The sequence below is a fragment of the Myxine glutinosa genome, chromosome 11, assembly GCF_964187855.1.
Source record: "Myxine glutinosa chromosome 11, kmMyxGlut1.1, whole genome shotgun sequence".
Taxonomy (NCBI): domain Eukaryota; kingdom Metazoa; phylum Chordata; class Myxini; order Myxiniformes; family Myxinidae; genus Myxine; species Myxine glutinosa.
Window position 1 is genome coordinate 102530373 of NC_136271.1, and position 22757 is coordinate 102553129.

At 44.3% G+C, this 22757-nt stretch overlaps 1 protein-coding gene across 1 annotated transcript in view; it reads right to left on the reverse strand.

Moving 5' to 3' along the window:
• Nucleotides 1-9624: 9624 nt before the first annotated feature.
• PCLO (piccolo presynaptic cytomatrix protein) overlaps nt 9625-22757 on the reverse strand; it is a 214747-nt gene continuing 201614 nt past the window's right edge. The window contains exons 27-30 of the mRNA XM_078786299.1: nt 22024-22175; nt 21708-21836; nt 19413-19558; nt 9625-11242 (exon numbers count right to left, since the gene is read on the reverse strand). Coding sequence (XP_078642425.1) covers nt 11084-11242; nt 19413-19558; nt 21708-21836; nt 22024-22175 — 586 coding nt within the window. The 3' untranslated portion in view covers nt 9625-11083. The remainder of the gene's footprint in view (nt 11243-19412; nt 19559-21707; nt 21837-22023; nt 22176-22757) is intronic.

The window sequence follows — 22757 nt, forward strand, 5'->3', positions numbered from 1 at the left end:
AATCCTGACAAATCTCACACTCTTACGATGTCTCTCCGTAAAGACCGACTGGACAACCCTCCCATCTACTTTCTGAATAATCCTCTCCATGAAGTTCTGTCACTCAAGCTTTTGGGTCTCAATATCTGCCATGATATTTCCTGGGAAAACCACATTTCCAAGCTGGCCTCCAAAGCCAGTCGCCGACTGGGCATCCTCTGTCGTGTGAAGTCCTTCCTTGGCACAGCTGAGCTCCTCACCATTTACAAGGCTTTCATCCGCAGCTCAATGGAATACTGCTCTCCCCTCTGGGACGGTGCTCCTGCCTCACACCTAGCTCGTCTTCACGCTGTTGAAACCAAAGCGTTCAGAATCATTGGAATCTCACGCGATGACGCTATCTCCGAGGGCCTTTCACTTACACACAGCAGGCAGGTTGGTGGTCTTTCCGTCTTCTACCGACTCCTCTCCGGCCTTGCTCCCCCAGCTCTCTCTGGGCTCTGTCCCCCAAATATTCCTGCAGGTCGCACAAGATCTGCCTGCAACCCTCTTATGGTTAAACTACCAAAATCAAGACTCTCTGCTCACCTTCACTCCTTTATTCCTCTTTTCTCCCGCCTCTGGAACAAACTCCCTCACTCTCTTCAATCCCACTCCTCCCTCCAGGTCTTTAAAACGGCTGTTCACCACCATCTCTTATCTTCCCCAATCCAAAACCTTGATCTTTTCTACCCCCGCTAATTTCACCCCAAATCCACTTTTTTGAGGTGACCTTTGTCTTCTTTCCTGGAAGTCCTTGGTGTCCTTGCGTTTTATACCTATCCTGCCTCCCCCCAGGCCCTCTGCCTCCCACACATCTCCCGATGTCCCTGCCCTCAAATGTTGTGTTTGTGTGCTTCCTCCCCTTCTCTCCCCATCTTGTCGACCGCTCCCCTTTTTATATACTTTGTTTGCTTGTTTGTTTGATTTGTTTGTTTGATAAATTTGTAAATAAATTTGTTTGTGAAAACCACATTTCCAAGCTGGCCTCCAAAGCCAGTCACCGACTGGGCATCCTCCGTCGTGCGAAGTCCTTCCTCGGCACACCTGAGCTCCTCACCACATACAAGGCTTTCATCCGCAGCTCAATGGAATACTGTTCTCCCCTATGGGCCGGTGCTCCTGCCTCACACCTAGCTCGGCTTCACGCTGTTGAAACCAAAGCTTTCAGAATTATTGGAATCTCCTGCGATGAAGCTATCTCTGAGGGCCTTTCACTTACTCACCGCAGGCAGGTTGGTGGTCTTTCCGTCTTCTACCGACTCCTCTCCGGCCTTGCACCCCCAGCTCTCTCTGTGCTCTGTCCCACAAATATTCCTACAGGTCGCACAAGATCTGCCAGCAACCCTCTGATGGTTAAACTGCCGAAATCTCGGCTCTCTGCTCACCTTCACTCTTTCATTCCTCTTTTCTCCCGCCTCTGGAACAAACTCCCTCACTCCCTTCAATCCCACTCCTCCCTCCAGGTCTTTAAAACAGCTGTTCACCACCATCTCTTATCTTCCCCCATCCAAAACCTTGATCTTTTCTTCCCCCGCTAATTCACCCCAGATCCACCTTGTTCGAAATTCCAACTTCTTTCCTGGAAGTCCTGGCAGTGTCCATATGTTTTATACCTCTCCCACCGCCCCCTTCCCATGCCCTCCCCCAAAGCCCTCGCCCTCTCTCAGATCTCTCGATGTCTCCATGTCTCTCGGTCCCTGCTCTCAAATGTTGTGTTTGTGTCCTTCCCCCTCTCTCCCCATCTTGTCTACCGCTCCCGATGTTATATGTTTTATGTGTCGGTTTGTCTTTCTGTGTGATTAATGTTCGCTCTTTCACGAGCCTCGATCTTGTATACAAAAAAACCCCCAAAAAAACAAAAAAAACCGAAATGCTCAGAGGGGTGACCCTACTCCAATACCGAGGCCAGGACGTCCCTGCAGAACCACAAGGAGGGATGATCGCCGGCTGCACCGGTTAGTCCGCAATGGCCGTACCAAGTCAGCTAATCGGCTTAGGGCTGAGTGGCAGCTACTGACAAATGTGCCTGTATCCAGAAGGCTAGTCAACGACTGTTTCAATCAGGCTATCGTGCCAGGCGTCCCCTGAGAAAGCCACGCCTGACCAGACAACACCGCCAGCGCCGATTGCAGTGGGCCAGAGAGCACCGTCAATGGCAGCCAGGACACTGGAATCACGTGATCTTCAGTGACAAGTCTAGATTTCTGGTCTATCGTCAAGATGGCCGCGTCCTGAGTGCGCAGACAAGTGCATGAAGCCTACAACAAAGATTGTATAGTGCCAAGAGTCCAAGCTGGAGGTGGTGGGGTGACCGTTTGGGCTGCTTTTCATGCAGGGGGCAAAACTGACCTGGTTGTTCTGAATGGAAACCTGAAGCAGTTCAAGTACAGGGCCATTCTGGAAGAAACATTGCTTCCATTTGCTCGTGCAGCCTTTCGAGGAAACTTTGTCTTCCAAGATGACAATGCACGGCCTCATCGTGCTCGCATGATCCAACACTTTCTTGCTGACCGTGGTGTAGAGCATATGGAGTGGCCTGCCATGTCCCCGGATATGAATCCGATAGAGAACTTGTGGGCAGAATTAACGCGTCAAATCGACCACTTGGACCAGCAGCCGACCTCTGTGCGTGAATTGCAGCAGGCTATTGTCACTGCATGGCAAGCGATTCCTGTCCAAACCTTGGCAAATCTCGTGAACAGCATGCCTCAACGTGTACGTGCTCTCCTGAATGCTCGTGGGGGTTACACGAAGTACTGAACTGTAATTTTATTGTCCGTAATCCCAGTCGTAATTTAACTTATGTTTTTGTTAAAAAAAATTTTTGGCTAATGTGCAAAATAAAGAGATACTTCTGGAAAACGTACAGAAGTTTAACACAGTACTGTCCATGAATTGAGTTCGATATCAGTTTACATCACTTTCAAGGATCAATTTATTTGTTTCGAAATGTCAAATGTGGTTTTTGTTTCTTTTAAAGGTCACATTAACAACATCTAGAATAATTTAAACATAATTCCAATGAACTTTTGGTTCTAAGACACCTTGAAAAGTAAGTTCACCCCAACAAAAAAAATATTCCATATTAAATGCCAAGTCTGTATATATATATATATATATATATATATATATATATATATATATATATATATATATATATATATATAGATAGATATATATAGATAGATATAGATATATATATATATATATATATAAACACCAATTTGATTCATACACCTGCATGAAGAAGTAAATGTATTTTATTTGCCAGATGTCGGGCGCCCCTTTATATGAACCTTTCTAGAGCATTACTTGGTTCCTCCTCAGAACACAAGGGTAGTCCAGCATGCACATGAGATTTTTTGAATGGCCCTTCTTTTCTGTTGTTTGCCACATACCACATAAAGGAGCCTTTTCTATGCCCCTGGCATTCTCCCCAATAATTACTACCGGAGTCATTAAGCCACGCCCTTCGCTCAGTTGTGTTTCGCTCAGAGTCGAAATCGATGAACTAGTGTAATTTATAAACGTCCAATTGCTTAACTGTGAGTTGTGTTGTCCTTTAAAAGGAGCAAATATCAAATGTAAACAGAGGTGGTTTGATCGAGGGGAAGGAACGAGGTCAGAATACCTTCCAAGTGTGGGAGAGGTAAAAACCACATGGACACAGCTAGGACCTCCAGGAAAGAAGTCGGTATTTCAGAAAAGTGGATCTGGGGTGAATTAATGGGGGTAGAAAAGATCAAGGTTTTGGATGGGGGATGATAAGAGATAGTGGTGCTGTTATAAAAGACCTGGAGGGAGGAGTGGGATTGAAGAGAGTGAGGAAGTTTGTTCCAGAGGCGGGAGAAAAGAGGAATGAAAGAGTGAAGGTGAGCAGAGTCTTAATTTTGGCAGTTTAACCATAAGGGGGTTGCAGGCAGATCTTGTGCGACCTGTCGGAATATTTGGGGGACAGAGCACAGACAGTTGGGGGAGCTAACCGGAGAGGAGTCGGTAGAAGACAGAAAGACCACCTACCTGCCTGCGGTGAGTGAGTGAAAGGTCCTCGGAATTAGCTTCCAATGATTCTGAAAGCTTTGGTTTCAATCGCGTGAAGCCGAGCTACGTGTGAGTAAGGAGCACCAGCACAGAGGGGGAGAACAGTATTCCATTGAGCTGCGGTTGAAAGCATTGTATGTGGTGAGGAGCTCAGGAGTGCGAAAGAAGGACTTTGCACGACGGATGATGCCCAATCGGCGACTGGCTTTGGAGGCCAGCTTGGAAATGTGGTTTTCCCAGGAAAGATCATGGCAGATAGTGAGACCCAAAGGCTAGAATGACACAACTTCTTGGAGAGGATTGTTCAGAAAGTAAATGGGAGGGTTGTCCAGTCGGTCTTTTCGGAGAGACATAGTGACTAGTGAGAGTGTGAGATTTGTGCGACCTGTAGGAGTATTTGACATCATCATTAACATATCTTATTCCCCATGGGGTGTACTTGAAAATGAGCCATGTTTCAATTTTGCCATTAAGCGGTTTGGGAGATATAGAGGATTAATGATTTTCCAAGATCGCGTCCGTACCACGTGACCTATGACGTCATAATTATCAGGAAAGAAAATCTACAGGCAGAGGCGATCCTATCGTAAAATTTCATGTCAATCGGACCAACGGTTGCTGAGAAAATGTTTTTTTTAAAATGCAGACACGGCACACGTACTGCACACGGCACAGGTACGGCACACGACACACATACATAGGTGATTGCTTAACCCCGCTTTTCGCTTCGCAAGTGCAGGGTAATAAACTTGTAGAGTGCTCGCCTGATTTTAGTCACAGTTTTACTCACAGACACAACTCACAGTTAAGCAATTGGACGTGCCTCGCCTGACTTTGGGATATTCATGGTCTTTTGTGTCCTCAGGGACTTTTGGGTATTTTGGGTCCCTGGGGATTTTTAGGTCTTCAGGGACTTTTGCCCGACTGGATATTTTGAGTCCTCGGGGTATTTTGTGCAGTCTGGGTATTTCAGGTCCTCAAGGGCTTTTGGGTCATCTGGGTCTTTTGGGTCTTTGAGGACTTTTGTGTCATTTTGGTCTTTTGGGTCCTCAGGGACTTTGGGTTATCAGGGTCTTTTGGGTCTTAAGGATCTTTGGGGTCTAATACCGGCACCTGATCTCTGTAATACCGGCACCTGATCTCTGTAATGCCGGCACCGTCCGTACAAAAGAGATCAGTGGTGGAGACAGCAGAAATCTGTTGTCGGATTGGCGCACACTCGCACCCCCTGTTAACCAATAAGAATGGACAGGATTCGAATATTTTCTAATTGCAGCAGTTACCATTGTAATCGATGACAAAAACCGCAATCTTACTATAATTCACCAAATGTCCGTCTGTCTGTCCGTCCGTTCGAAGGTACCGCAAAAACAGCTGAACCGATTGCAACGATATTTTGGGTGTGTAATCCTGGGACCCCTGAAGTAAAATAGGCTATATTGTTTTCCCAATTTCAGCTTTGGTCTCCAGCATTTCAGGTTTGGACTCCCGCATAACGTTATTTTCCCGGGTACTGCACAAACGGCTGCACCAATCGCTGCATGATTGGACTCGGTGACCTCGGACAAAGACCTGGGATGAATGGGTTGGGTTTGGGTTGAATCCTAAGGACATGGGTTGAATCCCTGCTTGAGAGAATGCCAACCCACTCCCCGCCATCACGGTCGTCTCTCCAACCCACAATTCCACGAGATATGCGGAAAGGACGACCCAAAACCAATTATCTTCTTTTTGATTCATATATAAACATCATTAAAAGTAAATAATGACCTCAGCCAAAGTTCAAACGACGTGGGTTTAATCTCTACATGAGAGAATTCCACATGAACTATTTGGGTGGTGTATAAGCTAACAGATCGCTGTCTCCATCGATTTTGCGAAGTCCGTAACACCTATCGGCTCAAAATCCTTTTAACTGTTGACTTGGTAGTTTTTACAATGAAGGAAACACGTATCGGGAGTACATACGACATAGCGATTGTGAATGTGACAGATCTGAGGCGTCTTTCGCTTCACATCGAATTATTCATTACATTCATTTAATGATCATTACGCTCATTCTTACGCTCATTCAACGTTCATTAAACATTAAACGTTCAGTAAACGATTACGAAAATAAAAACGAAAAACATTACGAAGTTAAGTTCACACTGTCACATCAAACACTATTGTGAACACAAACATCGTCACAAATGTTACGTTACGTAACTCAAACCGTGAACACATCGAATATTGGAGAGGCCATTGCCCAAACGATTTGTTCTCTCTGGTACGTGTTTCTGGGCGGGTTCCGTTTCAGATAACCCAGTAAAATGCCTCCCAAACAGAAATCTTCATTGACAAAAACGTCCAAGGAAGCTGTTGCATGAAAGAAGGCTAGGCTAGACGAGGACTATCGGAAGCAGGAACAAGGACGTAACACAGCTGCACACCAGTCTTTTCATTTGGGCCTCCCAATTGAAGCCCCGCCCAGTTATGTGAATGTGTCGCGTATATCGCCACCTAGTGGTGGTGGAAAAGTGTATTACAAGTCGGCTGTGGACATGAGTTGCAATTTTGTACCGTGTGCACGCCATCGCCATAGTGCTGTCCTCTGCCACAGGGAGGTTATTACGCTCCCCGAGGGAAGTCGGATTGTGTAAAAGCAAAGTCTCAGTGGATTCAGGTCCGAGCATTAACTTTATTGTGTACGACTGAAATCATGTACAGTACTCTGTATTTGCACACAGCCGGCACGGCACAAGCCATCATATTGCATAACACGCAATAGGAGAGCACGCACTTGGAGGATCAGAGGCTGTGGGAGCAGAGGTGATGGCACAAAGTGATGGAAAAGGAGCCGTTGATTGCAATATTGTACAAGCAGGTATGGTACATGCAACGTATGACAAAATGCCGGTACACTGACGCACACGTGGCTGCTACGTGAGTGCAATTTCAGAGCGGGCTCGGTCGGATGAATGAAATGAATTTTGAATGAAAACCGGTGGGCCCAATTTCACATGACCCCGCCGGGGTTTAAGAGCGAATGAGAAGAGCTGTCGAGATACGTTTGCTGCAACTGTGAAAACCATGCGGGCCATTTAAATGGTGTACAAAATGGTGGCAGAAACCATGATGGGAGGTTCATGTACCGGATTTCAAAAGTGATCTTCAAGGGCTTTCTTCACAATAGATGAGGAACATTTCCCACAATCCCTCTGAAAGTTATGGTGAAAGAAACGACATATTCTTAACAATGAATCTTCTTTATCGGTTGCGATTTCAGATTAATTGATTAATTGATTGATTTCAGATTACTGATTGTGTTTGCTCATATTTTGGGTCTCTGTGATAATGCAACCCTAAATTGCTAACCATATTTAAATACTTTCTTTATAATATCTCAAACATACCACCCAAAAGAACAATCACCGATAAATTTACACCAAAGCAAGGATCTGATAATGAACACCAACTACAGTGCCCTGTGGGATTTACAAAGCAGGACAGACTCTTCACCTGCTTCACCTTGAACAATTCCGCAATGGTCAATCCCATGATGACCACACCCTGCCGAACCGACCGCCCCGCACAGGATCTCTCGCAGCACATGGATGGCCCTTCAAACGAAGATCTCTTATAATATTCTGGGTGGGTGCTTGGTAACCTGGTCGTTAACAAGCAGTTTTTAAACAGGTAACGCTTCTGCCATCCCTGTGCTCCTTCTCTGTCCTTCAAGAAGGTACATTATTGAGGGGACACCATTTGTCCATCTGAAGAGCTATGGTGCCATCTTAAGCCCAGCGGTCATTCGCTACAATCTAGTGCTCGTGTCTTGATCTGTGCAAAAATAAACGAGACAACTTTACAATACATTGCATCGTGTTCAGGTAAGGGCCAAATAAATAAAAGGACAAATAAAACGAGTTGCTATTTACATATTTGCATTCTTGGTCTGGATATTTTGGTGAGATCTCATAACGTTTACAAAGGTCGGTAGGTATATCTATTCAGCACCTGAACTACCTAGTGTATAAAATCGAAGAAGACAAAGAAGGAAAAGTGTCATTTATGTGCTGTGACCAACAGTGGCAGAAACAGGAAGTAGCCCAGAGCATTCCTGCAAAACGTTCTTCATTATCAAATGTCCAATTTTGTGCTTTCAATCATCTGGTACCTGCCAAAGCTGCAGTAGTCGGGGGTAGGTAGGAGGTCAGACGGGCGTTGTGGATACCGATGTGTGGATCTTGTGGTTGCAGATTACATGTAAACACACTACGGCGCATTAAACACACCACTGTATAATTATATACTTCAATGAACCAATGAAATGTGACTGTTTTTGTTTTTTTCCCCCAAAACAGGAGGCAATTTTTGGCTGAGAGGGGAAACATATATATGTATACGGTAAAATATATACGGTAAAATGTATACAGTAAAATATGCTGTAGCTCATGAAATGGAAATATGTGGATGTTGTGATTGTATCCAGGAAGTGCTTATGCGGATATCATGTCAGAAACCATGTATACATACAAAAACAAATAAATAACAATAAAATACGTATACATGGTTTTTGATTTTCCAAATAAAAATGAAAAATTGTTTACATAATGTCTTAATCGACAATAACAAAGCACTGGGGATAATTTACTGATGTGAAAGTTGAATTCAGACGAGAACAATTAACGTCAATTAAAGCAATGCAAGGGGACACCTCCAGCGCAGGTGAGCGAGGTGTCGTCTGTCTCCAACTTGGGGCATGTTGAAGAGGTTAACGACGAGGTGACTGACGGTGTTTCCTCCAGTCGCTTCTCTCAAGGGCTATTGGTCACCACTTAAACCTGAATTATTCATAGGCTTCAGACTCACCTTTTCAGGTTTGTTTTAAAATGGCAACATTTAACACTAGGTGTGTGTAACGCAGGGCTCCTGATGTTCCCTGGAGGAACGGGCAACCTATGGAAGTAATAATTGCAGTGTTTTTGGACTAAAATGATATCGTGTCGCATTCCTTACTCCCACTCCTTACATTTTTTAAAACAAATCTGTCAAAGGTTCCATTGCCTTTAATTTTGGAGAACTAATTCCAAATTCCTGCCTTGTAATCCGCATATGTGTGCTCAGGCCTGGTCAGAGGATGTGTGCCACCCATAAGAGCCCTTTTAAAGTCCTTTGGGATGCCAAGCTCGAGTTATTGCTGGAAAAGTGCGTGGCCATCTCGAATTCCAGGAGGAACCACCTTTAGAGGACATTTTCCCCGCAGAGCAGGGGTTGGCCTTTTTCGGGCACCGCGGTCCCCTTTTTGAAGCAATGTTTTATGGTCGGATGCCCTTCCTGCCGCCAACCCTGTTGGTCACCTCTTGCGTCACACAGGGAATTACCAGTGAACTGGTACTCAATTTGCCGACCTCGGAAGGATGACAGGCTGAGTCAACCCCCCAGCGTTAATTCATCGATCAACCAGGATCGTAGGATCCCAAGCCAGCACCCTATCCGCTAAGCCAACACCAGGCTTCAAATTCCAGGAGGAATAAGTAGATTTTATTGTAAATAAATTCACATCACATGTTCCAGCTTTATAATCTGTTTTGTGCTGGCTCGGTGGATGAGAGGTGAAGGCCTTGTTGCTTTTCCCTCTCGCAAGTGTTGGATCGATTCCTACGGCGACCCACTTCGACAGGCAATGGCAAACAACCCAGTGTATTCATTGCCTCAGAACTCCTTCAGCAGAATCAACAGTGTGACAGAGATATTTATATGGGACGGAGAGCCCATTTTACTTATACTAAGACTTATATATTGTTTTAAACTATAATTGTTCTGATTACTGTATTTGAGAATGTGCATTTCCTACATTATAAAGTCTGAAATGTAAAACAAGGTTGTACGTCTTTCGTGTCATTCCTTATTTTAAAAAGTGCTGCCCCATTAAGTTTGCTCATGTTTCTTTAATAATCATAACGTGATGGTTTATGTGTGCGGCAGCTTTTCAAAGCTGCTCAATAGGAAATGCTTGTGCGGATATCATGTTAGAGGCCGGACAAGCATAATTGGACAGGTGGACTATTTGTCAGAGAGAGAGGGAGAGAGAGAGAGAGAGAGAGAGAGAGAGAGAGAGAGAGAGAGAGAGAGAGAGAGAGAGAGAGAGAGAGTGAAAGGAATGACAAAATGTGGTTAATTGTTCTGGAGCTGAATGAAAACTGGAAGAGGATGCATGCGGAATGTTTAGGAATGAGGCACAAAATTTGTCCAGAGATTTCCACTCACTCCTTTGTATGCCATGTACAATATAATGTCGGTGTCTCTGTCTCTCCACTAAACACATTCGTCATCTTTTAAAAGCATTAATACAATAGCGGTGGATCATGTGAGATGGGATGAAGCATACAGTGAAATGGCACAGGTACTAGAAAAAAAAAGAAGAATAAACTAGAAAAAGAAGAAGAAGAAGAATTTTAAAAAGCTGACGGGTGCCAAAGCAGGAACAAACTGCACGGAGCAGCGGGCCTTTTTACAAGTTGAGTTCATGGAGAAACATGATATGATTGAACACGAGAATTGCAGCTATGTGGACAATAAGACTCGGAAGAGTGAACAGGAAAGGGTGCAGGGAAGTCAAGGATGGCAGGTCAATGCCTCAGGGATCCAATGCATGTACAAAGCGAGGACTTACGTGCAACCAAAACGTGGCATGCAGCACTGACAGGTAAACGACAAAATGTACAAAGGCTTATTACATTGCACGCTCATTGAACTCCCATCTGGGATGACATTCCACCAAGGTGTGCACAAGCACGCATGGCCATCTTGGTTCCACGATTACGTTTTGGTCGCTGGTTTGAGCTTGGTTCTATTTTTGGGATCCTCTCTTCATTCAAAACCAGTTCAAATGTCAGAAACAACAGGAGATTGTGTGTGCGTGTCCAACACCGGAGTGATCTCTGCTCAGATCTTGAGGGACGAAGATTTCCCACAATGCTGCTTGCAGCAATGCATCCGGATGGTTTTCTGTATGTGCTGTAGAATTCCATTACAATTATGGTACAACGGCAGGCCTTTGGGTCTCCATTTGGCTCAAGAGAAGCTTGTACCAACCCACAGCCTTCTTCTTTAGGTCAACTTGATCAAGCCAGATGTAAGCTTCGCCAATGAGGGTCTTGCGAACAAACTTACCGCCATTCGATACCAAGAGGATCTGCAAGACACACAGGTGTCTATGTAGACAACAATACATGAAAATAGGACATTATACAATGCAGTTGAACTCTGTTTCCCAAATAATCTCCGGTCAATGCTACATGAAACATATATTGTTAGGTGTGTGGGGATAGAGGATGAAATACCATCGTACAGGTAGGATTATATAGTATTAGCATGGACAACGGACGCGTTGGAGACATTTCGATGTATTAAGTAGGGAAACTGGAGCTTAATATTGTTTATATGTCTTCACACAGTGGGGGAGAGGGGGGAGGGAGAGTGGGGGGTGGGGGAGGGCGTTGAGGGGGGGGGGGCTATGTTAGGGATTAAAGTTAGTTTCCCTAGTCTGTGATTGCTCCCTGTGGTTTTCCCTATGTTTTTACAATTATAAGGCCGACCATCAAAATCTCAGTTACAGCAACAACAACAACAACAACAATCTCCCATTAACCAACAATAACCGACATAATTGCTGACAGAACCACAGAACCTTCCTGATCGACAATTAAACCCCGCCCACCGACCGAGTAAGGGAAAAGGCCATGCCCCGAAGTTTGTCATTGGTCAAGCAAGACCATGGGGTGATTCGACGGAGCTCGGCGATTGGGGAGAGTGACGTTAGAGCGAGAAGGTTCGAAAAGGGAGAAGAAGAGGCTCTCTCTGGGTTTTTGTTCTCACTCGGTTGGTTCATGCGCTTGGGGAAGGAGCTCGTTTTTGCTCTGTGCGTGCTTCTGAGAGGAAAACAGAGGGAGCGGTTTGGATAACTTTTATCAAGAGGAAGAAGCGTCTCTGGCTCTCTCCGTCTGTTGGGATCTCTCGGTCTGGCTTCTGTCTTAGTTGGCTGCGGCTGTCTCGTGTGCGATTGTGAGAACATTTTGGAGGCACGTTGCGTTTCGGAGGGAGACAAGAGCGAAAGAGGACCGACCGCACAAATTACCTCACATTTGTGGCGACGCGGAGAGCAACTTCGCGCCATCTTGTGCATTTCCCATGCGGTGACTTCGGGGTTCGATGACCACCAGACTCCGAAAGGCCATTTCTGGACGCCAAGCTCAGTGCCGGCCTGCTTAAACCAATTTATTTTATGTTATCATTCCCCTGTTGTGTATTTGTGACTGATGGAGACGTCTCAAATTAGGATTTAGTTTTACCTCACCTTTCATTTTCACCACTTTCGTATGACATTTACTTTCATTAAATTATTGTGTTGCATTTCATTTGTTGTGTTTTTGGGGAATCAAACCGTGTGCTTTGTCCAGGTAAGCACTTTGGTCCCCTCACTTGCGTGCGACGAACCAACTGCCAGTTTCGGCTATGCACCTCGGAATTAAAGACCGTTACGGCTATTCATCATCCAGCGGTGTTAATCACGGGTGACAGGACAATTTTTATACAAGGAAGGACAACCAGCAACTCCCTCCTTGACAAGTCTCTACTCACCTCAACTATTCTGTCTCTCCCTCCTTCCTCCACATTCCTTCCAAATGTCAGACTCCTTCCAAGCTCCTGGAGGCTGTTTGTTTACCCCAAATTTTTTATTTATTTTTATACCATCGCTGGAATTGCCTTGCTGTGTCAGTCCAGTTACACTCTTTCCTCCATTGCTTCAATGTGGCAGCCCCCCTGCACCTGTGACTATTCTATTTAGGCTCTCCCACCCCCATCGCCCTTTAACTGGAGGCTTTTCTTTCCTGTCACATATTGTTTGTATGTTTGTATCCCATGTCTGTCTGTTTCCCATTAATCCAATATCAGTATGATATCCTTCACTCCTTTGTCAGCTTACATTTGCATGACCCTCATTTTTTTCTAGAGAGAGAGAGAGAGAGAGAGAGAGAGAGAGAGAGAGAGAGAGAGAGAGAGAGAGAGAGAGAGAGAAATAAATACCTGCCATAAACCACAAAGCCCGACATTTTTGCTATCCTTTCACATTACACACACAAGAATGCACAATGAGCTTTGGCGCAGGTGACCATTCGGCCCATCATGCCTGCACTGCGCACCAATCCCAGTATCATCAACCCCAGTAATTTCTCCACCCCTCCGCAACCACTACCTTTCTGGGGAGACCATTCCATGCATTAACCACTCTCTGACTGAAAGACCCCTGCCTTAAAACAGACCTAGCTCTCATCTTCTTCCCCCTTTCCATAGAACTTTCAGGAGTAGAACTCTGAGATAGAATTGTGAGGACGCATAGATCTGGGGAAGGGGATAAAACAATTTTTAGAGTGTTGAAAGTTTCCAAGAGCACAGTGATTCTATCATTAGGAAATGGAAAGAATATGGAACGACCTAGACACTTCATGAAGCTTGCCGTCCAACCAAATTGAGCAACTGGGTAAGAAGGACCTTGCTTGGTCAGGGAGGTGACCAAGAACCCATAGACCATTCTACCTTTCTGGGGAGACCATTCCATGCATTAACCACTCTCTGACTGAAAGACCCCTGCCTTAAAACAGACCTAGCTCTCATCTTCTTCCCCCTTTCCATAGAACTTTCAGGAGTAGAACTCTGAGATAGAATTGTGAGGACGCATAGATCTGGGGAAGGGGATAAAACAATTTTTAGAGTGTTGAAAGTTTCCAAGAGCACAGTGATTCTATCATTAGGAAATGGAAAGAATATGGAACGACCTAGACATTTCATGAAGCTTGCCGTCCAACCAAATTGAGCAACTGGGTAAGAAGGACCTTGCTTGGTCAGGGAGGTGACCAAGAACCCATAGACCATTCTACCTTTCTGGGGAGACCATTCCATGCATTAACCACTCTCTGACTGAAAGACCCCTGCCTTAAAACAGACCTAGCTCTCATCTTCTTCCCCCTTTCCATAGAACTTTCAGGAGTAGAACTCTGAGATAGAATTGTGAGGACGCATAGATCTGGGGAAGGGGATAAAACAATTTCTAGAGTGTTGAAAGTTTCCAAGAGCACAGTGATTCTATCATTAGGAAATGGAAAGAATATGGAACGACCTAGACACTTCATGAAGCTTGCCGTCCGACCAAACTGAGCAACTGGGTAAGAAGGACCTTGCTTGGTCAGGGAGGTGACCAAGAACCCATAGACCATTCTGACAGAACTACAGAGTTCCTTGGCTGAGATGGGAGAACTGGCAGGAAGGCCAACAGTCTCTGCAGCACTACACAAAGCTAGGCTTTATGGGAGAGTTGCCAGACAGAAGCCACTGTTGAGAAAAAGGCACATGATGGCATGCCTAGAGTTTGCAAAAAGGCACGAAAAAGACTTATGAAGTTTTCAAAAAGGCACGTGAGAGCATGAGGCAAAATATTCTGTGGTCTGATGAGATGAAAATCGAACTCTTTGGCCTGAATGCAAATCGCTACGTCTGACGGAAACCAAGCACAAGTACCAGGAAACAGGATGGTGGCAGCATTATGCTATGGGGATGCTTATCAGCAGCAGGAATTGGGAGACTTGTAAGGATAGCGGCAACAATGAATGGAGCCAAACACAGGCAAATCCTTGAGGAAAACCTGTTTCAGAGTGCAAAACACCTTAGACTGTGGCAAAGATTTACATTCCAACAGGACAATGACCCCAAGTATACAGTCAAAGCAACACTGGATTTCGCTTCAGAACAAGAACGTGAAAGTCCCTGAGTGGCCCAGGCAAAGCCCAGACTTGAATCCCATTGAGAATCTAGGGAAAGACTTGAAGATTGATGTTCATCAACACTCACCATCCAACTTGACACAGCTTGAAAAAATTTGCAAGGAAGAATGGGAGAAACTCCCCAAATCCAGATGTGCAAAGCTGATACAGACATACCCAAGAAGACTCAAAGCTGTAATCACTGCCAAAGGCACTTCTACGAAGCATTGACTTGAATACTTATGTAAATTAGATATTTTCCTTTCATTTTAAATGACTTTGTGAAAAGTTCTAAAAAAAACTCCATGTTGTCATTATGGGGTATTGTGTGTAGATCAGTAACAAAAAAATCTCAATTTAATCTGTTTTAAATTCAGGCTGTAACACCAAAATGTGAAAAAATCCAAGGGGTGTGAATACTTTTTGAATGTTAAAAATACATTTATTTCAAAATGGAACATCAAATGTGTCCGATTAAAAAAAAAAAAGACACTCTGGTTTGGTGTTGCCAAATGTTGAATTGTGTTGTACATACAATAATTTCAACAAATAAGAAATATAAATTTTGAAAGTCATTCACTGCTTCCTTTTAGGAAATCGATTTTGCAGTGGAAGAGTGAGTGCATTATTCACCACATGACATAATCACTGGTAAGCACTGTGGTTGTGCCATAGGCAGTGGAGTATGATTTTTGACAGATGACGAAGGCATTGAATGTTCAGCCACATATGTTTTAATCGCATCAGGGTGAATTAACCGTGGCACAATCATAAAATTTGTTGTGGTTTCAGTGAGGCTGAACCTGGGGCTGAATAAATATGCTTCTGATTAGTGGCACTGCCACATTGAAATGTGATTATGAGATGTGGAAGATGGAAAGACGAATAAGATGTGATTTTAACAATCAGATGAGGAAACATTATCTCAAAGTGATCAATGTCTCAAACAGTGAGTGGCCTTAGATGGTGTCCTTTCACAGGATCTTTCCCTTCATCGAGCGGTTCCACAAGGCAGCAAGGTAGGACCTACATTATTATTGATCCAAGTCAATGATCTATCTGATTCTCTTGAAAACCACTTTTTGGAAAAATAAATTCACAAGAGTGATGTATTGGTCTTGATTGCAGCTGTTTAGAGCAAATACATCACTCTTGTGAATGGCTGGCCGCTGTGGAAGCCCTTACAACAGACCTGGACATGGTAAGCCACTGGTCAGCCACTTGGACCATGATGTTCAATGCCTGCGATTCACTCGCAATCACGTGATCTCTCCACAAAGATCGGTAATCAAGTTGAACAATCTAGAAGAGGTGCAGTGGAACTCCTTAGCCTCATTATCTGCCATAACGTTCCAAGGGGGCAAGTTGCTGTCATCAAAGGCAAGTTGCTGTCTGGGTATTCTCCATAGATTTAAGGTATTCCTGAGCTTCACCAAACGAATCATTGTGTACAACGTACAAGCCTTTAATATGGGCTAGATGGAGTATGGCTCCCCACTATTGGCCGGTGCTCCTGGATCCCACCCTGCTCCCTCCTCTTGTGACCGTTGAAAACAAGGTCTTCCGCACCATTAGAATCTCAACACAGAAGGGTATTATCAGGGACTATCACTCCTCTGGTGGCAAGTTGGTAGACTCTAATTTTATATAAGTTCACATCTGGCCTTAGTCTTCCTGTCCTAGTCTCTTTATGCATTCACAAAGCCATCCCAGGTTGCACATGTTTCTCAAAAAATCCTCACCTGCTCACCCTTTCAAATTCCAGGCAAGTTTCTCACCTTCATTCCTTCACCCCATATTCTCCCAATTGTGGAATTGTCTCCCTGTGCCCGTTGACTCATCCTCCTCACTCCATCTATCTATAATTCCAGTAATCTCTGTGTGTATGTTTGTATGTTTGTATGTTTGTCTGTGACCGCTGTTTCTCGACAACCACGGGTCCGATATACTTTAAACTTGCCAGGTATATTGCTGGGGACCCGAGGATGTGCCTTTTCAAGGTTTCATATTAATCGGAGAAGTAGTTACCGAGCTATGTCCAAAAAACGATTCAACCAATCAGAGAGCAGCGAGCTATCACGTGTGCCGAACGTGGCGAACAGACTCTGCCTCGGACGGCACATTTGAGAGCGTATTCATTTATTTCCCGTCGGCAAACTATGTTGGCGCTATGTTGGCGTTAAACTATGTTTTAAAACTAATTAAAACTAATTTGCGATTCTTTCGCTTTGCGATGCGATTTGCGATTGCGTTAAACTCGCTCGGGCGTTAAACTATGTTTTAAAACTAATTAAAACTAATTTGCGATTCATTCGCTTTCCTGCGCATTTGTGCACGATATGGCGATTTCTTTACCAAACTCCGCAAGCCGTTAGCTTTGGACCAAACCATTTCATGTAAATAGAGGGGGGGGGGGGGGGGGGGGGATTGTCACCGGACTCGCAAGCCGTTCGCTTTGGACCAAACCATTTCATGTAAATAGAGGGGGGGGATTGTCACCGTACTCGCAAGCCGTTCGCTTTGGACCAAACCATTTCATGTAAATAGAGGGGGGGGATTGTCACCGTACTCGCAAGCCGTTCGCTTTGGACCAAACCATTGCATGTAAATAGAGGGGGGGGATATACTTTTAGATATATATATAGTACGGGCATGCCCTAGTTCTTTCAAATGCACCACCCATCATTACGTCATCCACTCAGGCATGCACATCCATGATCTCTTCACAATACACTGATTATTTCCCATTCTGTTCCTCTCCGGGCCATTGTCACTCGTTTATTTGTTATTCTTCCTTGTGGATGTCCAACCTTTCCTCCACCCCTCCCCAATACCTTTTGGTAGCTTATGAACTTGCTGCCTTTTGTCATTCAGTTCCTTCATGATCCTAGACCCTTGGTAAAGTGGCTCCTCACAAACAGATAGCCAATAAAATACCATTCTGGATACCACGAAGATTTTTGTATTTACACCTGCCGAGCAGACTAATGAAAATTTGACCATAAATTGTGCATTTTAAAAACTTTCCAAATGCAATAGAAGTAAGTGTTATGCTGCAAACAACTATTATATAAAAGTAGCTTGGTCTTGGTGTGTGTCCGTGCGGCGACCATGCGTCCAGTCGTTGACGGGCTTTATAATCTAGTCCTAGTGATAAGATTAACCTGAGAGTTCCACGAGTACAGCCGGGCAGCTAACCGGAAATGTACTTGAATATTGGAGGGAATTCAGCAAGCTGCAGCAAGGAACATATGTCAATATTAATAGGATGAGCAAAAAAAACAAACAACAAGTGCAGATACATTCAAAGTACACCGCCCCCATGCCAAATAATTAAATATCCCACAGTGCAGCTCATAAAGACTGCGTTTGGAGGGAGAGGAGTACAATAATTGATTGATTAATTGCATAATTAAAATCAATAAAAGATTATCATAAAATATTTTCTTAATCAATTGGCTAAAAGCATAACTAAACCACTAGTGCTTCATCCGAAGATGTATCTTTTAGAAATTTAATTAAATAAGTCATTAATAAAAGATTAAATAATTAATTGATTAATCAATAAATCAAAAATAGCCTTTGCAGCCAAATCACTTAGTCATTGGCATGTCCAAATATCAGCTTCCTAACTCAAAAGGTGCCTGAGATAATGGTCAGAAGAGAAAGGAAATGAATAAGTACTTAATTAATCGCTAATAATTAAATAACTCATCAATTAATTGATAAATCAAAAAACAAAAAATACCGTTTTTGACAAAGTACTTGCTCACTATTGTGAAAAGTACTTGCTCAATTTCAGCTTCCTAGCTCAAAAGATGGCTGAGATATCGCCCGGACAAACAAACAAGAAAGCAAGAAAACAACCAGAGTGAAAACTGAGTACTCCCTTTGAGCGTGCGTCATTGCCGAGCCCCCTTCGGTGCCCGGCAATGACGTTATGCAGCGCCTGGAGATGACATAGGAAAGGTGCGGTGTACAAAAACAAGAAAGAGCAATCAGAGATTGCAAACCCTCGCCAGGATGTATTTTCAGTGGTTTTTAAGGCTTTTGTGTTAAAACAAATATGGCGGCCGAACCACATGACCGATGACATCATCTTTTTTTTTTTTTCTAAACTAATTTATTCCTAGATTATGCTCAAGAAATTTCGTCTTGATCGGATGAAGATTTGTACTTGTCGAATTATGACGTCATAATATAGGCGCCTATGACATCATCATTAACATATTTTATTCCACATGGAGAGTTTTTTACAATGAGCCATATCTCAATTTTTTATATTCAGCACTTTGGAGATATAGAGGTGCAAACGTTTTCGGTTTTTCCAAGATGGCGTGCATACCACGTGACAGATGACGTCATAATTATCATTAAAAAATTCTACAGGTGGAGTTGCACCTATGGTAAAATTTTCCACTCAATCGGACCAACGGTTGCAGAGAAAATCATATTTATTCTGTGCGGACAAACAGACAAACAAACAGACAGACGGACTCAAATGCAATACCCTTTCCTCAGGTGAGGGTAACAAAAAAACCCACTGACCTGCAAAGAGTGACCCTGAGGATTCACTGTGAACCTGAAAGTCTCATTGAATAGGGGTTCACGATCATGGCGGCACACTCGCGTCTTCTTCTTCATTACTTTCTTCTGTGATGCCAAGTGAATGACATACACCTTTATGTACAGGTCTGCCAATAGAAGAAAACCACCATACGAGACGTTGGTTTGTAACGGTCTATAGATGTATTGCGGTTTTCTTTTGTAAATGGTGATATTTCTAACTGCAATAAAATTCCATGAGAAGAGTCCATTCTTGGCAAAGGAAGATCCGGGAAAACATCTGGGTTCAAATCTGGCTAAAGGCAGCAGCAATAGGTATTTGGATTCTTACCTTCTTGAAACAAAACTTGCGTCAGTAAAATTACTTTGTCAATGTCAGATCACTGGCAAGAATAAACAGAAGATTCACTAAAAATCTTCAGGTAGGGGGTGTATTTGCCTGCCTCACCTGGTTTGGCCTACTTGTGAAGTCAGTCTACACATTGGAGGTGACTCAATAATTATCATCATGTCCCATGCTCAAAACAGAGCGCTGGTCCTGCCAAAGCAGTATCTTGGCTGGGGTTACTCCTGAATGGGGCACCACTCTGACACAGGAAGTCAGGGTAAGAATTTGGAATTTGTTCAGGATACCCGCGGTAGCTCGCCTACTCTCTGCAAAGAAAACCGTGGGATCTTTTTTGCAAAACAGCAGGATCACAGTTTGAAGCTGGGCCGAGATTCAAACCCAGGCTAGATGGCTCAAAAGTGAGTGTGCGTACCTCTAGGTCAGTGTTTCGTAAACGGTGGGTCGTGACCCCCGAGGGGGTCATGTGTGGCTTTCTGGGGGGAAGAGGTTGTGAGCTGTCTCCACTAAGTAGTTGCATAAGCTCTAGTGATGCTCCCAGTGGTTTACCTATGTTAACTTGCATTCTCAAGCTTTGTCGTGAACAAAACTAAAGCCCAAAGAAGGCAGTTCGATGTCGAGAGTAAGCTCGGGCGTGCCGAGCCGTGCCGAGCTTCAATGCTCGCTAATGCCTTAGTCACATATGATGCTGCCGCTGCACGGTTCTGCGGTCTGCAGATGGGATTTTTGCAAATCGTACGGCTTTGCGGGCTGCGGCAGCAGTGTTCACAAATGTTACGGGGTCCGCACGGCAATCGTAAAAGTCATGAAATCAAAATGCGTGAGGAGACCGCGAGGTGAACGGTTCTGCAGGTGGAGTTGCACCTATTTGGAGGCCCTCACGGGGCCCTCACGAAGGGGCCCTCACGGCGACCGCAAGACAATCGCAAGGCGCCCGCACGGTTGTTGCGGTTGTCACGGTTGCCGTTAGGCCATCGTACGGCAGCCCTAAAGTCACTGCACGGCCGCCGTACGATATTTAGAACATCGTACGGCCATCTCACGGAGGCCGCAAGACCTTGCGATACTACATGCGGTGGGGTTGCGGCCTACGGCCTAGCGATTTCCGAAAAAAAGTTTAATGTCAAATTTAAAAAATCGTAAGCCCCTGCGACGAGCAAAAAACCTTGAGATCGCCTCACGGCTACCGTATCTACCGTGCGGCCACCGCACGGTTATGGCAATTTTGGGGACTTACGGCCGCCACCAACACGCCGCAGGCCATTTGTGACCGAGGCATAAGTCATATTATTCCCTGAATTGACATTGTTTGCAAAAAGCAGGTAAAAATGGTCTAGATCCCAGCCTTTATATTACTCCTGCAGTCAGGGTTGGCACTAATGGGCCCAGCCCAGTTTTCCCCACCTGGTAAAAACAAAAACAAAAAAAAACCACACTTGGGTAAACCCAATATTTTCCCCAGTAAAATGGGATTTTTCAAAATCCCCATTCCTGTGTTTTTTTTTTTAATGTAGGAATAACGGGGTCGCGGCGACCAAATACCGGGACGGATGGGTCGGTAAATCCGGTTGAGAAAAACTGCTCTAGGTCGAGACCATCCTGCATTTGGCTGTTTATAAAAAGGCTGGAACATCCAAACTTCACATGAAGCTGGAGATCCAGGAGCGATTCTTTAGAGAAAGTTTTTCTGGCAACTCAAGTTGACAAGAACTGACTTTGTCACCGATTGACAATCGACCTGCCAACAAGTTCTCAAGTGGCAATCAAGTCGCTTGAATAGATCACTCCTCAATTTTTTCAGCAATTTGATTCATTGACAATTTTTCTTCCTGACTGTGTGTGTTGAGCCAATGATAATGCATCATGGAGTCATGTGATTTAAACACTCTTTGGCCTGCGGTATGTTTTGCAGCTCAAGCATATCGACGAACCTGGCAGATGATCGGGCGTTTTAAACTTGAACGTGATGTTCCGACACTGGATCACCTCCACCACCAACTGATCTCCGTCGGTCTTCGTTTCCTTCTTTAAGGAAAGCTTCATTTCTCCTATTACCTGGGCTGCATGTGAGAATACAAATGGGCCTTTGCATTAGCACCATCAACAAGCAGATCAAGGCAAGAATTTGAGTGCAGCGCTTTCTTTCAGGTAAAACAGGAAGATTATAATAATGCTTTGATGACCTCACGCAAACCATTAATAATGTCTACTCTTATCATGTCAAACAAACTACAATTATGCCCTCACCAGCTTTTCCTGCTCCCAGCAGCTGCCCGGGCCCCAAATCTGTCCTGGGTGGATCCGAGCGACCGTGCCGCATTCCTTGGATCCCATTGAGGCGCATAACCCCTTGCCCATCCCTTCCTGGCACCCATGGGGGTGAGTCAGGGCTGATGGTGCTGCAAAGGGTGTTGGTAAAAACAGTGAACGATCAACAATACACAGAATCAGTAGTGAAAACGTCACCGGTCTCTCACTTTCTAATCGCAACAAACAAAATATCAATTTGAGGCACTGGAACTTCAAAAGTTATAGCTTTGTGTTCCAACTATTTTGGAATTATTCAAACACATAAACGAACAAGAAAGGGCAACCAGAGGTTGTAGACCCTTGCCAGAACTTGTTTTGTTTTGTTTTGTTTTCCACCAAACCAACTCATCTACCTAGTTTTGTCATAACTCGGCCACAACTTCTTGAGATATCGTGCTACATAATATTGTTTTGGCCCCATCTCTCGGTGTTGAATTATCACTGAAAAAAGATATAAAAAATTCTCACATCTGGATTTGGATCTTCACCAAAATGGAATAGATTAGTGCTTGTCAAAATCCGCCCATAACTTTTTGAGATATTACGCTATCGTTTTTAGCGCCAGCACTTAATGGTGAAAAATCAGTTTAGAAAATGTGAAAGGTGAAAAATCAGCCACCTTCAGTCGAACGTCAGGCATGGACAGCCTGTTCGTGAATGACTTGGGTAAA